This window comes from Phocoena sinus, chromosome 19 (genome assembly GCF_008692025.1).
Source record: "Phocoena sinus isolate mPhoSin1 chromosome 19, mPhoSin1.pri, whole genome shotgun sequence".
NCBI classification, from domain to species: Eukaryota; Metazoa; Chordata; class Mammalia; order Artiodactyla; family Phocoenidae; genus Phocoena; species Phocoena sinus.
Genome location: NC_045781.1, coordinates 49288915 through 49307358, shown reverse-complemented (window position 1 = coordinate 49307358; position 18444 = coordinate 49288915). Strand labels below are relative to the sequence as shown.

General features: G+C 43.8%; 1 protein-coding gene and 1 non-coding gene across 4 annotated transcripts in view; one reads left to right on the top strand and one right to left on the bottom strand.

The window, feature by feature from the left end:
* Positions 1–18444, bottom strand: part of VAT1L (vesicle amine transport 1 like) — a 149281-nt gene that overhangs the window by 113058 nt on the left and 17779 nt on the right. For all 3 annotated transcript variants that reach the window (XM_032613707.1, XM_032613708.1, XM_032613709.1), the window contains exons 2-3: positions 11862–11991; positions 7075–7290 (exon numbers count right to left, since the gene is read on the bottom strand). In XM_032613707.1, coding sequence (XP_032469598.1) covers positions 7075–7290; positions 11862–11991 — 346 coding nt within the window. The remainder of the gene's footprint in view (positions 1–7074; positions 7291–11861; positions 11992–18444) is intronic.
* On the top strand, positions 8295–8447 carry LOC116744891. The gene has a single exon (XR_004347215.1). It is a non-coding gene; the product is annotated as a small nucleolar RNA SNORA15 (small nucleolar RNA).

Below are 18444 nucleotides of genomic sequence, written 5' to 3'. Positions count from 1 at the left end.
ATTTTTGGCTGCGTTGGGTCTTCGTTGCTGCGCGCGGGCTTTCTCTAGTTGCGGTGTGCGGGCTCATTGCGGTGGCTTCTCTTGTTGCAGAGCACGGGCTCTAGGCGCGCGTGCTCAGTAGCTGTGGCACGTGGGCGCAGTAGTTGTGGCTCGCGGGCTCTAGAGCACAGGCTCAGTAGTTGTATGGCACATGGGCTCAGTTGTTCCGTGGCATGTGGGACCTTCCCGGACCAGAGCTCAAACTCGTGTCCCCTGCCCTGCGTTGGCAGGCAGACTCTTAACCACTGCGCCACCAGGGAAGCCCCCATAATCATCTTTTAAAACACCATACAAAAACTGAGATAGGTATTATACCCATTTTTAACAGATGAAGAAACAAGATCCAGTGAAGTTAAAGTACTTGTTCAAGGTCTCTCACCTGGAAAATAGAGAGGCTAGGATGAAAACCAGCTCTGACTTTGGAATCTGGGTCCTTAAGTTCTACACTGTCTTCATAATTAACTTGAATGCTGCCTTTTGGCCCCTTTCTTCCTCCATTTCCTCTACAAATATTTATCAGGTAACCCCAGTGTGCTGGGCAGTGGGCTCTGTGCTCAGGGTACAGGGATGAAGAGATCGCACCGTCCCCGCCTTCGTGGACATGGCAGCCTAGGGCTTATTTCCAGCTGGACAGTTAACGTCAAGGGCAGCTTCAGCACTAAATCTGCCTGATTCTTTGAAAGGATGGTCTTGTCAACAGAAGATGCTCCCCTCCTCCTGAAGATAGCTCAGCTCTCCTGAGTAACCCCAGGTTGTCCTCAGCTCCTAGGGAAGGAAGCTCACCAACAAAACCCATAGCATGGAATCCATTCCACTCCATTCTAAGCAGAAGCACGGTTTCTCTGAGCATGGCCTCCCAGTACTTAAAAACATAGCCTCTGTATTCAAAGAGACCCAAGTTCACATGCCAGTTCATCCTCTCCATGGTTGTGTGACCTGAAGCAAGTAACTTAACCTCTCTGTGTCTCAGTTTCCTCTGTTAAAATGGGGATGTAATAGTATCTACCTCACAGACAGTGTATGGAAATTACTGGACTCCATCTATTTTAGCTTTTATTCCCTCATGAGCTGATACATATGTTCAACAAATATTGAGCGAATGAATCCTGTCTCAGAGGCCTAATGTAACCTTTATAATATAGGTTTATCTTTATAATAATAAAGATAGTTTCTTTGGCTCAGTCATGACTTACTGTAAAGGAGTTAAAAGCAACTAGAATAAAGATCACGTGAGGCTTTTGTGGACATAGACCAACCTAGCTTGGAAGAAATGTTTTTAGATATATTTTTTCTTAACCTAAGGCATATTGCTGACTTGTGAGGAGTCAGGCACTGGCTGCCATCATCAGAGATTTCTGGAAGCAGGGAGGTGGGGCCTTGGTCCATGACACATCTCTGCAGCATCTTTGACATTTAGGAGGGTGAGGACCTGTTACCTGAGGTGAACAGTTATGGAATAAGGGTCTTAACCTTTCTAGGGAGTCCCCAGGCCACAGCCCTTTCTGCTGATGCCGAGAGGCAGTTAATCCTCGTCTCTTGGATTATTCATGAAGGATATGACGGAGGTACTTTGTCCTCTTTAAATTTTCAGAGGTTCTGTTTCCTAGCGTTGCAGGCCCCTGGGGACCAGGAGGTCTTGCTATAGTGAAGACTCTCTTGTCCAGGGCACAAGGTGGGGCAGGCAGAAGACAGGAGGGGAGGTGCAGACGATTCCGAGGCCACTGCTGTGGGGTAGTCTCAAGAGCACTGGATTGGGAGTTCCTGGCCCTGGATTTTAAGTTCACGTTTGAGCTTTTCTCCTAATGGACGTTGCAGCCTTGGGAACAACACTGAAATTCTGAATCTGGGAAATTACGATAGCTCATTTTCGCTGGGTGTTTATCATGTGCAAGCCCTGCTCCAAGTACACGAGTGCCACCTGAGGCTAGCCCTAATGTTGCTCCACTTTACAAATGAGGAAGTAGAGCCTTAGAGGGCTTGAGAAGATGGAGCTGGGATTAAGCCCAGGGAGTCTGGCTCTAGAGCTCGTGATCTGAACTCTTCACTGCCACGTACTCTCCCACGGGAAGGGTTGTCATGAGGGCTAGATGCAACAAAACTTGGTGTCTTTGTCTCCTTCCAGCTCTGAGCTCTCATGCATGTGCCCTCTAGTTGGAGTGCTGAAGGGTACAGACTGAGCATAGCTGTACCATGAGATGATGGGGGGTGGTGAGACAGCCACAGGGCCATGAAAAGGAGGCCACGTTCAATTAATAATGCAACTGGATGCAGACAGAAAACTCAGAAGAATATTCAGAACGCGGGATGGCATGAGCTAGACCGCCAAAGATTGCTTACGAGACTGAAATTCACAAGATCCCTAGGAAGGAGTTTTTTTCTGAGATTAACTCAATGATGGGGCCCTCCTTAGCTCAGCAAATAACTTTTCCAGAACATAAAAAAATGGCTTGCAACAGCTTTTGATTCACAAATGTTTACTGCATTTATGATGTGGCAGGAATGAATCACAGGATTTCAAACATGAGGCACTTGGAGAAGACTTAACCATGATTTGGGGGTTGCTGACTTGAGTAGCTGGGTAGATGCTGGTGCTGTTCCTGATCAGCAGTGGTATTGTTTTCAACAAACTGTTCTCCTATAGTGATCTTGCAGATGGCCGTGTCTTTTCTGCTGACATGGAGTGACTCTCCAATATGTCCCATTCCTCCACCACACTAAAGATTCCTGCTCACCTCATGCTTTCCCAGGTTCATGTTAGAATGGTGTATGGTTAATGATGTATGGTTAAGCCATTCAGGAAGGACCCCCAACGCATGAGCCCTTATATAGGGTCGGGGGGGCGGGGCTTATGACGCGCCCCTGTAGATTCTGGCCCTCCCTCTGTGGTAGCTCCTTGGAAGTGATTTGGATGACACTGGGAAATGCCGCATCCATAATGAATAGAATTTAATAATTGAGTAGTAGCCATTTAACTCTGTCGGAAAGTTAAATTCTGCTTTCCTTTCCAAGATCTGTGGCCCATCTCTGTTCTCTCTATTCAGATGAGATGATGAAAAAGGTCAAAGGGCTCCGAAAGCCCGGAAAGCATCAGATGTCAGACACGGATGCAAATATCCACACAGTAACAGGAAGGTTATTCTCCAGAAATGGAGCACACCCCCAGTCACGATGCTCAAGGCCATGGCAGCTTGTTAATGGGATTGGCAGCAGAGCCCTCTATGGAAGTTCCTGACAAGAGCCCCACTTGCTTATGTATTTTCTTACTTTTCCTTTAGGAGATTGTGAGGAATCTTCAACCAGGTTCTAAAGATTTCATTAGTGGTGTTATTGTCTTACACCATCTGGCCGTGCTACTGTCAGAGGAAATCAACAATGTCTTCAGAGATGTGACAGAGCAGTGTTGACACTTGGGCAGTTCCAATGAGAAAGTGACTGGCTCTGGATTGAATTATTTTCCTATAATATATTAAAGTTTCCTTCCATATTACAGTTTAGGGTGGCATTTCTCACTTCCTATCTGCAAATATCCCATCACAGCCTTTGATAAAAATCAGACAGAAGTCTTGGTGCCATTACAACTGCACACTTTATATGAACTCAGTTTAGGAAACTTCATCCTAATTAGGTTGAACTTTCTTTGTCATCATCATCAAATTAGGAAACATGTACCCAGGCCATAGTCTTTGGCTCTTTGAAATGTCTGTAGTTGGCACTAAGGTAGAAGATGAACAAATATATGTTGAATGAATGAATAAGTGAAGGAACGAATGATTGGGTTGTCAGGTGGAAAGAGAATAGATTTTAGAATCAGCCAGATTAGGGCGTGAACCCTAGTTCTGTTACTTGTGTTTTCTTCAGGCCTCTGTGGGCGTTCCACACTGGGAAGGGAGGCAGCCCAGAGAAAGTGGCTGTATTCGTTTTCTATTGCTGCTGCAACAAATTACCACCGAGTCCATGGCTAAAAGCAAATAAACAAAACCAGTTTATTCTATTAGAGTTTACTGTAATAGGATAAGTAAGAATGTAATCTGTATTACATTATCTACAGATGTATTATATTACAGTTCTGGAGATCAGAAGTCCAAAATGGTTTTTTGTTTTTTTGTTTTCTGGCCACGTTGCGTGGCTTGTGGAATCTTAGTTCCCTGACCAGGGATAGAACCCGGGCCCCCTGCAGTGGAATCGCAGAGTCCTAACCACGGGACCATCAGGGAATTCCCCAAAATGGGTTTCACTCGGCTACAATCAGGGTTTTAGCAGGGCTGCGTTCCTTCTGGAAGCTCCAGGGGAGAATCCCTTTCCTTATCTCTTTCAGCATATAGAGCCTGCCCACATGTCTTGGCTTATGGTCTCTTCCTCCATCATTAAAGCCAGCAGGGTAACATCTCTGAATCTCCTTCTGACTCTCCTCCCTCCCTCTTCCATCTTTTAGGACCCTTATGGGTACGTCGGACCCACCTGGATAATCCAGGATGGTCTCTCCATCTCAAGGTCCTTTCCTTAATCACATCTGCACAATTCCTTTTGCCATGTAAGGGATTAGGACATAGATATCTGGGGGGGGGTGTGTGGGGGGAAGGGAATCATCCTGCCTACCACAGCAACCGCGCCAGACTTACCCAACAGTGATGGGAAGCAGCTCCACACCTCTCCAGGGTATCACAGATAATGCATAAAAAGTACTCCCCAGGGAGCTCCCCCCATCATGAGAGCCGTGGCTGGTTGTCTTCTTGGGAGGAGTCTAGTTCTGCCCTGGAGTGACTCACTGGTCTTTCCACCGTGGGGTGGTGAAATGGTCTGGGCTCCCTTTAGAACTTGTTGGGTTTTGTAAGACAGTGTCAACTCCACCTCAGCTTGCTTAAGCATTCACATACATGGTTATGCACTTGGCCAAAAAACTTTCCTCTCAGGGAAACCTTGAACTCCGTGCTGCAAACCACTTAGCAAATCTTGGTTGGAAAAATGTTATTTAAGGAGACCCACCCACCTGAGAGCTGGGCAGTCCAACCACACCCTTCAACTGTCCATGGATTAAGCCAGACCACATCCTTTTGGGCCTAGGGTATTTGCTTTTGCTAAATGTTGCATTACTTCGGTGCTATTAGACTACATTACAAGCACACCATAAGAAAAAGCATCACAGAAATTGCATTTATTATAACCGTTTTGTTGATGGATGTTCATTGCTTGTCAGCATAGATTTCTTATGAGAAACCACAGAGAAAGATTCCCTCAGTCTTAAAACCCAGTACTAGATATGGTTTTCCTAATAACTGGTTTATTTCCATCAAATGAACATTAGTCACGTGACTGATCATTTTTCTCTTTGCACAACTCACTGTTAGGAAGGAAGAGCCTTCAACAGAGCTTTAGCACATCACAGCCTGCATTACATGCAGCAGCTTAGTTACCTGCCCTCACTGGCCCTCTTCCCCAGTTCCTTCATCTGTTCCACGTTTTATCTCTTGCTGTTGTACCGTCTGTGAGCTTAGAACAAGGCATGATAAGAACTTTTGTTATTTTCCAAGACTTTTTTTCTCTTTTGTGAGACCCATGTCCCTGATACATTTCTCTTGGTTCCAAGAACAAACTCAAACAAACAAACAAAATCAAAACATGAAACGAAACATCATCAGTGCCAATGTTTCAACATGGACTCTCAGCAGAACTGAGTCCAGCCCCATTGTAAAGCCTGGCGCTTATGCTGATAATATGAAAACAGGTCTCTCACGCTTTGTATGCTGAGCACACCGAGCTCATAAATGCCAGCATTCTAAATGGCTTGCTTGCTGTTAATAGATTCAGTGGCACCAAAATCCATTTCTTTTCTGAGGGATATTTTAACTTTTATTGTATCTTTACTCATGGTCAAAAGACATTGGCAAATTTGCTAAAGTGATTGACGAGACTCCTCTTAAAGCATTCCTAAAGTTTCACGTCTCTGCCTTCACATTTTTGTATGTGAGCTTGTCTTCTTGGAAAGGAAAACCGGAAATGTGCTTTACACTATGTAGGGTTTTGGTAGTTGTGGAAAGCCAAGATTAAAAAAAAAAAAAAAAAAATCAATGTTAGTAGAACCTCCAGTGAAAACATCAAGATACACCTAACCTAAGAGTTCATCTCTGAGTTCATCAAACCACAGAATCCCCAACACCAAGAACCTCTCACACAGATATTGGATGGTGTATCTGGACCTTCCCTTTTTAATCTCTATACCCATAAAGTCCAAGACATAGTATGTATTTGATACATAATTGTTGAATTAATGAGTAATGTCTCCTACTCTCAAAGAGTTCTCCTCCAACCCCAGTAGACCACGATGGGAACACGGTGCTTGCCGCGGGACAGCTGTGCAATACATATGGAGTGACTGGTACCGAGACCCATCCAAACCATGGAAGAAATCTCTGCCATCCCTTAGCTCCAGAGCAGCGATTTTAATTTCCATTATTTCCCCCCTTGTCAAAAATACACCTTACAGATGACATTCACGTAGGCAACCACTCTCATGGGTAGACTTAGGTTAAAGTGTAATTCCTATTGTGCTAGGACAATCTCTGTCTACCTCTCTCCCACTCAAGAAAATATATCAGAACACAAATGAATAAGGGTGCCATTACTATGGGAAGCATCACGAATTCGTGGCAACTTATTGAAAAAGTAAATCATCTGCCATTTTGGTGTTTCAGATAATGTTAGTAGTACATGACTTACGAAGCGGCTCACAATGATTGACGTAACAGCTCACTGAGATACCAAGAATGAGAGTGCTTCTCTACAGAATCCATCTCTGAGACACTGAGTCCTAACACGCCATCTTGGAGACCTTTCCAGACTCCAGGGAAACCATCCCTGAGGCTACCCCACACGCAATCATCTGTACAAATTCCACCATCCATGTGAGCTCCACCAGAACCATAGCGATCATCCCTACGAATGGACACAGCTCACACAGGAATCTCATCATCAACTGGGTGTCACTCCACTTTCTCCATTCTGACCTTGGGGAGGAGGCCTCGCAAGCAGCCCACTTACCACGCCACCGCCAGCAGAGTGTACGAGCACAGACATCCCTTCTCGGAGGTTGGCAACTTCAAAGAGCATCATGTAGGCTGTGACAAAGTTCACAGGGAATGCAGCGGCCTCGGAGAAGCTCATGTCATCTGGGACCTTGTAGACGAATTCCACTGGTGTGCAGACCACCTCTGCCCAGGCATTGTAATTGACAAATGCCATGACACGGTCCCCGATCTGGGAATAGGGAAGCACAGAGTTAGTGGAGGTTTCTTAATCGTTTCTGAGAGATTTCTCAAATATTCTTAAGAATCTGACGAAAACTAGAGTCCTTCCCAGTAAAAAAAGAAACCCCAAACGCTCAAATATGCACACCCTCACCTCACCTGCCTTTCAAGGCATTTGTGGATGCTTTTTTTTTTTAACGAGAAACAATTATAATTAATTAATTTATTTATTTATTAATTTATTGGCTGTGTCAATTCTTAGTTGCGGCAGGCAGGATCTTTCATTGCAGCATGCGAGCTCTTCATTGTGGCACGTGGGCTTCTCTCTAGTTGTGGCACACAGCCTTCTCTCTAGTTGTGGCGAGTGGGCTCCAGAGTGCCCAGGCTCAGTAGTTGCCGCACGTGGGCTTAGTTGCCCCGTGGCATGTGGAATCTTAGTTCCCCGACCAGGGATCGAACCGGTGTCCCCTGCCTTGGAAGGTGGATTCTTAACCACTGGACCACCAGGGAAGTCCCTGTGGATGCTCTTGAAGTCCATCTGTGCAAGCTTCCCAGGGGCCATGGAAGCCAGGGACTCTACCCCTCTTCTGGAGCATAAATATATCGATACAACGTGCATCACATCACATGCCATGGAATGTTAGTGTTGGAAGGTCATATTACTGGTTTAACCTCTCATCTAATCTCCCTGTTTGGGAACTGGGAAGGTCAAAGGGGCTAGGAGTCAAATCTACTCTCAGCTATTCTCTCCCACCCCATATAGATTCCCTGCCAGGTTAGTTCACTGTGGTATTTGCATCAATGGATTACCGATTACATCGGATGTGAAACGTGGTCCATCAGAGGAGCCATGTAAGTCTAAGCGCAAGAGATTGAAGAAGAGCAACCAGGCTTAGAGTGAAATAGGAAAATGCCATCAGGTGTGAGGAATGACAACTAACGTTTATTGCACACGTATTATATGGCAGACATTGTCCTAAGGCCGTCCCATGCTTTACCTCATGATTAGATGAGGCAGGGCTGAATACTGTGGGGATTTTTTATCAGTGGTTTACATAGCCGGACACCATTCAAAAAAAAGAAAAAAAGCAGTCTTCCCTTTAAAGTGGTTATAATCATATGCTAAGTTTTTTTCATAGCATATCATTATTAAAGGTAAACACAAAGTAAACTCTCACTGATGGCTTACATGAGCTGCCAAGTGCTAGTTCAATTGAACCATTCGGCTATTTGATGTTAGTTGCTTATACTATAACTTTTAAATGCAATACTCAGATTGCTGTGGTCATAGTGATTTCTCAGTAAATTAACGGCTTTCATATATGTGTGTTTTAGTGTATATATATTTTTATGATTGACTCTACTGTTTTATTTTCTTTCTAGTTTAGGATTTCTCTTTCACCCCTGCTCAAAAACAACAACAAAAGCCTCCTATGAGATGGGTTTTGTTACAGTGCCATATTACAGACGAATGGTCATAGGTTTTACAGACATTTAAACTGAGGCAAAGAGAGATTAAAGCACATGCCCAAAGTCATGTAGCCAAAGAGTAGCTGTACTGGGATGTGAATCTAGGTAGGCTGACTCCAGATACAAATAGTTAATTCATTACACCTAAGTGCTACAAAGAAGAAATAAATTTATATAAGGATGTACAACAGGGGAACCTACCAAGTCTGGGAATATTAGTCTAACTCTTTAAGTCTCAGTTTTCTCAGCTTTTAAATGGGTATAATATTAGGAACAGGTCCTAATGGAGATTAAATGACATAATATGCATGCAATCCACTTGGCACAGTGCATGTAAAACGAGGAGAGAACAATTAATGCTAACTCTTAAAAAGAACAGATTGGTTCCTGATCTCATGGATTTCACGGTTGAATGATCAAAAGCTAAATATCGACCCACTGAGTTTCATGAAGCATAGGAACAGCTGTCTAAGCGTTAAAAACCAAATGATGATGTCAGGAATATCATCTCAGATGCCCTAGCTTGGACCAGAGGATCTCTAGGGTCTAACACTGGCATCCTACTTTGCACAGACTCATGCAAACCCAAAGATCCATAACACCACAGAGTATTTCTCCAGTGTCAACAGAGTGTATGAAAAGAGTATTTCAACCACCTTGACAGCGATGGTTGTGCCGTCACAGACCACCTTGACGGTGATGGTCATAGCCAGCCCAGACCACCTTGGCAGTGATGGTCGTAGCCATCCCAGCAGGGTTGACTGCTCCAGACTTCTTGTTTCACTATCAAAATGGCAAAAAGAGGATCAGCCATCAGATCAGCAGCCCCAGTCTCAGAGTCCAGCGGTGGGGAACCATTTTTTTTTTTTTTTTAAAAACATCCGATTCACCTCATTACTTGATTCTGTTTAAAAAAACGAAATTAGTCCTGGGCGACTGAGTCCAAATTATTCCTTTAGTGCTGAGCCTCTGGCAACAACTTTTCAAGGCTCCCTTGCAACCCATCAAGCCAAGAGAGCTATTCAGTGTGTTGCCGTGTGGAATTCCATCTCTAACATGATTGAAAATTTTAAGTCAAAATTACAGAGGGCCTATTAGTATTGGTTTTCTCCCAAATCACACCCTGACTGGAAAGCTGTAGGTGGCTGCTTTTATTTGTTTGTGCAGCTGAACGTACTGGAGGAGGGTGGAGGGGGGTGATGGATCGGTTTGACAATAGCAAGTCAGGGCTAACTAGCAGAAGAAAGATCACATATAAGGGAAACAACACATGTAATCAAGCACAGTGATTCCTCCCTCTAAACTAAGGCCAACAACATCCTTATCTGCTGTTACAGTCTAAAATGATGGGTTATTTATCCAGTGCTCAAGATGAATAGCGCAAACGGCATGATCTGTTCCTTTGGGACCACGTGGAGGGGCGAAGAGCAGATCATAGCACTCACGTGCAGCACTTTCAGGGAGAGATGGTGCTGCCACGTGAGGTTACATTGCTTACCTGGGGACAGAAAATGTAAAGTCATAGGAAAGAAAAGAAAAAGCGCATCTACTTCTCTCTCAACGTTTTTCTGCCATGTTATCTGGAAACCACCGGCAAAAAGACGGATGAGCGGGATGAGATTTCCAGACGTTCATCATAATGAATCGGGAGCATATTGATATTTTCACAGTATGTTGAGGCTCCGAGGCACCGAGAGCTGAGCAGCCTCAGAATCAATTCCAAGGGCGCATTCTGGCTTTGCCTTTTATAGCGTTTCTCTCCCTGTGTTAACTGTCGCAATGGTTGCAGGTGGAGAACAGAGGGAAAGAGCGTGGGACTGCAGGAAGAGTAAAGAGGCTCTGGTGATTTTAATCCAGCTGCAGCTACTACTTATTATCTTTCTGACCGCATGGAAATTACTGAACCCTTCTGAACTTCATCTCTAAGGAGATAACAATATTTACCTTGCAGGCTGAAAAACAGTAACTTCCCCATGTTTCTAGTTATGGTAGATTCTCAAATGTGAGGTCCCTTCATCTCTCCATGGGAAGCATTTAAAGTCGAGCGAGAGCTCTTATGCCTGATTTCCACTGTTTTTTCTTGCTCCAAACTACCGCAATTTTGTGCAATTGATTTGCCCATAGTTTTTCAGTTTTTATAGACAAGATCCTACTTGATTTGCATGATAATGGTAGGAAGGGTCATACATCTTTTCAGCGATATAAAAAATTTTATTATGAGGAATTTTGAACATGTACAAAAGTAGTCAGAATAATATAATAACCCTTTTTATCCCTTGCCCTACTCCCCAAGCCACCAACCCATAGCCGATTCTGTCTCATTGTCAGTTACCTCTCCCCTTCAGCTTTAAAATCTTCATCCAAAAATGCCACTTTCCCAGTGTCTGAAATAACGATTTATAAATGATCGCTTAGATGCATCAGCTAAGTAGATATTTAAAGGAACCAAATTATAAAATACAGAGGCTAGGGGCTTCCCTGGTGGCGCAGTGGTTGGGAGTCCGCCTGCCGATGCAGGGGACACGGGTTCGTGCCCCGGTCTGGGAGGATCCCACGTGCCGCGGAGCGGCTGGGCCCGTGAGCCATGGCCGCTGGGCCTGCGCGTCCGGAGCCTGTCCTCCGCAACGGGAGAGGCCACAGCAGTGAGAGGCCCGCGTAACGCATAAAAAAAAAAAAAAAAAAAAAAAAATACAGAGGCTACTTCTCCCCAACTTTTGCGTTTTGTAATTGACTTTTGAACCTGAAGTGATGGGGAAATGAGAGCCACAGATAGAGAGAGGAGGGATGTACACTTAGTTAATACAAGGCCAAATTCATAGCTGTATTAATTTTAACCTTATTAATAACTGTATAAAATGAATAAAGGGGATGCTAAGGTTTCCCCTGGCCCCTTCACCAGACCGTTGCCAGGAACAACAAGACGGTACCTGGGAAAGGTATGAGACGTTTGGAAAGTCCTATCATTTACAACCACTGTTAATAAACCCAAATAATGAGACAATAACAATAAGACACGTTATAGATTATTTCAAACATATCTTGCATACTCTTTTATTATCTTAATGGATTCCAGATAGATATCATCCTTTCAGTCTGAAGTCAAAACATTACCTCGAATCCTTTGACGCTGTCCCCCAGAGCTTCAACAATCCCAGAACATTCAAATCCTGGCACCAGGGGGGTCTTGGGAGGGTTGTCGATATTCCCTTGTCGCACCATCAAGTCAATGAAGTTTAAACCACTGTGAACAGCAAACATGAAAAAAGAAATTCACAATGAGATCCGAAAGAAAGCACTGGCTTGAGTTTTCTTTCCTTCCCATTCCCTCCCTTCCCGCGCTCCCCAATTCCTCTCTCCTTTCTTTTTAAATTTTTTGACGAAACATGCCTAATAGTTATGTTACTTAGCTAGATGTCACCAATAAAGTAAAGCAGTGCTCTTTCTAGACAACTAATGCTTTCCCAGCCCTTCAAATGGCAGTTGCAGAGTTCACGCTCTAATTCAAAAGAGAGTCCCTTTGCTCCCACTCAGAGCCTCCTTACTCTTATTTTAAAAGTATGTATTATCCAGCCTGGTCATTAGCTGTTCTAGCAGTTAATCAAGGGTAAAAAATATACTAGGAAGAGGTTATAAGAAGACACATGGAAAGCAGCCAGACACAATGGCCATCCGCCATTCTATGAAAAACAAAGAGAAAGAAGACCTAACCTAAAAGGTCTCAAAACAACTGTCACACCTCAACCATCCCATCGACTTACATGAGCGCCGAGCCATAAACGGTACCCATAATGGTGACTATGAGCCATTAAGAGACCACATTGGGTCCAGCTGCAGGAGGGTGACTCGAAGAATATAGGTCAAAGTGATGGAACATTGGGGATGGGAAGACTGGAGGGTTCATTTCAAAAACTTTAGTTACCTCTGGCTGAGAGAAGTCATTAGGTATTTTCTACAAATGTATTACTTTTGAAATAAAGTTATCATTAAAATATATCAAAGTCATTGCCCTTTGAATCAACCACACACTTGATTCTAAGGATGCTACCAGTGCTCCGAACTGTTGGATTTTTTTAAAGAGCCACAATCGGGAATTGCATTTAACACCCATGAACCAATCAAGTGGGAACACATATCTCACTCAACGTGTATTTTTTCCCACCAGCTGTGGTTCTAATGTACTGCCTGTCTTCATAAGCTGCCATCTAAGAAAGACACGGGTTATAGAAACCAAACTCCTCGGTCTGGCCCAAGGCCTGTTAGCGTCCGGCCACAGCTTCTTTTTCAAGTAAGAGGCGAACTCTTTCTTAAACACAGGTGGCCCATTTCTTCCTTGGCCTCTTTGGAGCCAAGGAAGCATCTAACTACCTACATCCGCTGGTCTCTACTCATCAGTCTCACCCATAAGGAATGGATAAGGGCAAGGAGGATGACTTCCTTGAAAGATGGGTTCAAGAATCATCCCTTTCTTTAGGTTTTTCTGGACACGAATGAGGCCAGATGCACATATTGCCCCATTGAAGTATCTCTAACATGTGCCTTTTCTGAAGGCAGCTGCATGCCTCGTATTTCTTTGCTTCCAGAATACCTGGCATACATTATGCCCACAGCAACACAGTAGGGACTCAAGCAACATCCACTGGATGAAGGAATATTCATGAATATCCAAAAAAAATGTGCTGCCAGTTTGAGTAGTAACTCCTTTTTTTTTTTTTTTTTTTTTTTAAATATTTATTTATTTATTTATGGCTGTGTTGGGTCTTCGTTTCTGTGTGAGGGCTTTCTCCAGTTGTGGCAAGCGGGGGCCACTCTTCATCGCGGTGCGCGGGCCTCTCACTATTGCGGCCTCTCTTGTTGCGGAGCACAGGCTCCAGACGCGCAGGCTCAGTAGCTGTGGCTCACGGGCCCAGTTGCTCCGCGGCATGTGGGATCTTCCCAGACCGGGCTCGAACCCGTGTCCCCTGCATTGGCAGGCAGATTCTCAACCACTGCGCCACCAGGGAAGCCCAGTAACTCCTTTTTTTAAAAATGTATTTATTTTATTTATTTTTGGCTGCGTTGGGTCTTCCTTGCTGCGTGCAGGCTTTCTCTAGTTGCGGCGAGCAGGGGCTATTCTTCATTGTCTCGCGCGGGCTTCTCATTGCGGTGGCTTCTCTTGTTGCGGAGCACAGGCTCTAGGCGTGTGGGCTTCAGTAGTTGTGGCTCGCGGGCTTAGTTGGTCTGTGGCACGTCGGATCTTCCCGGACCAGGGCTCGAACCGGTTTCCCCTGCATTAGCAGGTGGATTCTTAACCACTGCGCCACCAGGGAAGTCCCTTAACTCCTTTTAAAAAGCGGCCAAGGGATGCTCAGCGTCATGGACACATTCCTGAAATGTATGTGTAGACTTCCAAAGGTCCTGCTTTGATGGTTAATAGTTCTTAGGGTCATTTATTAACCAGAATGTTCTCCAATAATGTGGCCAGTTTTTTAAGAGCTCGGGGAGACCTGGGCACAGATCTCAATTCCATGACTTCTCCTTGTGTAACCTTGGCTCAGTTACTCAACTTCTCTAAGCCTCAATTTCCTTGTCTGTGAAATGGGGGCTACGGTAGCACCCATGCCACAGGGTTGTTAATAAGAGTTAAGCGTTAAGAATGGTGCCAAGTACATAGTAAGTACTCAATAATAATATCTGCATCTTCTGTTAAGAAGAAGGCTGACGTGTGAGATACATTTTAGGAAGATTCCCATTAAACAAGAGTTACAAATAGTTTCAGAGCTGAAGTGGGAAAACTTCAGGTATCGATAAGCTTCACTTCTGTGAAATAGTCCATTTTCAGACACAATCAAATAAATAAAGCATCGCTGTATAACAATAAAAGGAATTTCTACGTCCCAAGTCAAACACCCCATCTCATTTCACGCATATTTCAGCTCACTGCGTTATATCCTCTGTGTGAAAACAGGATTTCCCAAGACCCTGATGGAAAAATGCCAGAAGAAATGACTTGACAGTGCCGTAAACGCTCCAGCCCCCTGGAGAAGGCTGCATCCTAGACGCTTTCTACGCTGCTCAATACGGCGGCCTTCAATCTCCATGCAGCGTGAAGTGGGCCCAGTGATTGTAAACGGGGAGCCAGCTACTTGATTCCAGCGAGAAGGGCTAAGGCAGACCTTACAAAATCCTGTAGCATCCCATTTTGTCAGTGAGGCATGCAGTGATTCTGTCAGGATCGTGGAGAATGCCAGCCAACTTGAGGACAGAAACATGAAGGAGGTGTATCCCAGGGGACAGAGGACGGGTCATTGTTGTTCATCTCAACACACAGAGGAGGTGAACAGTTGTTAATGAAGTACCCTTATGTGTTGCATCAGACCTGTTTCATGGTGCCTGCCCACACACCTCCTCCTGATATGGACCTATCCAGCATTTACTGAGGGTTCAATTCGTGGCAGAAACCGTGCTAAACACTTCCCTTTTGTTATTTAAGACTCAGTGACACTCCTACGAGGTGTGAACTATCATATCCATTTTTTAGATAAGGAAACTTAGACTCAACAAGATTAAGTTACTTGTGTAAGGTCACATCTTTAGAAACTGTCAAAGTCAGGATCCGAATCGAAGCCAAGCCTAGAAACTGAGCCCTCACAGATGACGCCCTACTCCGTCTCTAAGGAAACTTCAGCCACTGCCCTTGACGAAGGGGCACATCCAAGGGACCAGGTTTATGACTTCTTGTCTCTTTGCCCACTGATTGACCCAGTGGTGGACCCAATGTTGGAGGAGTGGCCATTCACAATCTAAGCAGGAGCCCATTCAGTATAAAGTAAATGAGCTGGCCTGAGAACTGGACGTTCTCTCAAAAACTATGAATTGGGAAACATGCATCAGGAGAAAAACTTGGTACCAGAAAGGATGTCAAAAAAATAGAACTGAGCTGGGTCACAGAGCCAACCTAACAGGCTATACCAGGGTGAGTTATACAAACCTCACTGCTGAGTTATCAAGGATGGAAGGGTTCAGTCTCTACATGTGGTGAAACCCAGCCTCCTGCCCCAAATATCCAAGAGTTCCTTTGATACTTCACGCATGTCTTTATAATAGGTTATGTGTATGGTCTCTGTCTCATGAAACCAAAATACAAATTAAAACAAATACCATAATCAATAACCCTAAATCACCCACTGGACAGCCATTACTGACCTCATTTTTTTCTTTTTTCAAACAAAACCAGCAACATTGTTTCAAGATAATAAGTTCTTTGCCCAAGGCCACACAGACAATGAATGGTGAACCCATGAACTTAAACTTGGGTCTGTCAAACACTTTTTTTCCCCAACACAACAGGAAAACACAGGGGCACATCAAGCCATACATCATCATAATTATAGTGTCCAGTATTCGCTAAGATAATTTGATTTTTCACCTGGAAATTTTGAGGGGTAGCAATGACTATGCCTGATGACTCAGGCCCATATCAGGGGTAATTGTCTCTTACCTAATTTTTACATGGCTCTTAAACATTTGAGAGCATTGCAAAAAGAAATACTGCTGCGAAGCGCTTGATGTAATGGTCTTCTAAGTAATCCTATGTTTCTCAAATATTGGTATAATTATAAAGATAAGGCTGTTTTGTTTCCCTCCCACACTAAATTATTAGTCAAATAATAGGCTTAAAGGGTTATTACTGAGACTTAGCATCCTGAAGGAATGAAGGCCGAGGTGTGAGAAAGGGACCCTGAAAAACTCAAAACACAGAATGAGGGGGGTACAGGGAAATTTGGAGGCAGAGTCTCTTTACAAAGTAACTCTTTCATTTGCATAGCGTAGTGCAGTCTATAAGGTGCTTTTATACACATCTCATTAAACCTTGTAACAATCCTAGAAAGGCAAGAAGTGCAGATATTATTATTCCCATTAGACAGATGTGAATGTTGAGCCTCAAATAAGAAAGCTGACTATGCCAAAGACAACACAATTAGTCCACGGCAGAGCTGAGACTTGAATCGAGATCTTCAAGCTCCTTGCTTATCTTATACCCCATGACACCATGAAATCTGCAACGCAAGTAAATTCAATGTGACTAAAATCAGTTGTGTCAAGAATCGGGGGCAAGAACACTAAGAGAAAAATGGTGGAAGGAAACAGATGCAGGGTGCGTGGGTTCCACTTCCTGCACTGCCATCAGTGCGCTGCGGGACCTTGGCTCCGTCTGTGAAGCCCACTCCCCCCCCGGCCCCACCCCAGCTCTCATACTCTGTTTGCTTGATGGTTCTTTATCTGTGGGCTCTGCTTAAAATATTATCAAAATCAAAGCTGAGGTAGAGAGGAAGAGATGCTTGGTGGTCTTGGTAAAAGACACTGACTTGGGATGCTCAGATTCTATCTAGAAGCTGAAGGAAGGCAAGCTAGCCTTGGCGTCTGTACTTTGTTTTCTATTATCTATGAAGTGATGGATGTCAGCCCTGTAAAGTCTCATGGGAGATGTCTAGCTGTCTTCATTTCATGTTCTACTAGACTCAACAAATGTTGCTCACTTGACGATGATGCTACAGGTTGGGTATTAAGGTATGGACCATTTTCATCTCCATATTGTTCAGGAGGATGGTTAAGCCTGAAGAAGGTATAGTACCTTGTCCAAGGCCCTATTGTAGGTACCAGAACTGGGGTACAAGCCCTTTTTATATGGCTCCAAAGTTGGAGTTTCTGACCACTAGGCTGTCATTCTGTTACCTATAAACCATGGTAGGCTGCTGTGTATTCTTGTCCCCAAAGCTCTGGCTTGGGCTCTGTTAATTTCTGTTGGATATGCTAATAATATCAAAGAAGACATAATTTATTTCTTTTTTTATTGAAGGATAGTTGATTTACAATGTTTCAGGTAGACAGTAAAGCGACTCAGTTATACATATACACGTATATATTCTTCTTCAGATTCGTTTCCATATAGGTAGGTCCCTGTTGTTTCGTTTATATACAGTAGGGTGTCTTTGTTAATCCTAAGCTCCTAAATTTATCCCTCCACCACCCTTTCCCCTCTGGTAACCATAAGTTTGTTTTCTATGTTAGTGAGTCTATTTCTGTTTGATAAATAAGTTCAGTTGTGTCATTTTTTTTAGATTCCACATATAAGTGATATAATATGGTATTTGTCTTTCTCTTACTGACTTACTTCACTTAGTATGATAATCTCTAGGTCCATCCATGTTGCTGCAAATGGCATGATTTCATTCTTTTTTATGGCTGAGTAGTATTCCATTGTATGTATGTATATGTGTATGCATATATATGTATATATGTATCTTCTTTATCCATTCATCTGTTGATGGACATTTAGGCTGCTTCCATGTCTTGGCTATCGTAAACAGTGCTGCTGTGAACATAGGGGTTCATGTATCTTCTCGAATTATAGCTTTGTCTGGATATATGCCCAAGAGTGGGGTTGCAGGATCATATGGCAACTCTGTTTTTAGTTTTTTGAGGAACTTCCATACTGTTCTCCATAGTGGCTGCCCCAATTTACATTCTCACCAACAGTGTAGGAGGGTTCCCTTTTTTCTATACCAGCATTTATTGTTTGTAAACTTTTTGATGGTGCCATTCTGACCACTGAGAGGCGGTACCTCATTGTGGGTTTGATTTGCATTTCGTTACTAATAAGCGATGTTGAGCATCTTTTCATGTGCCTGTTGGTCACCTGTATGTCTTCTTTGGA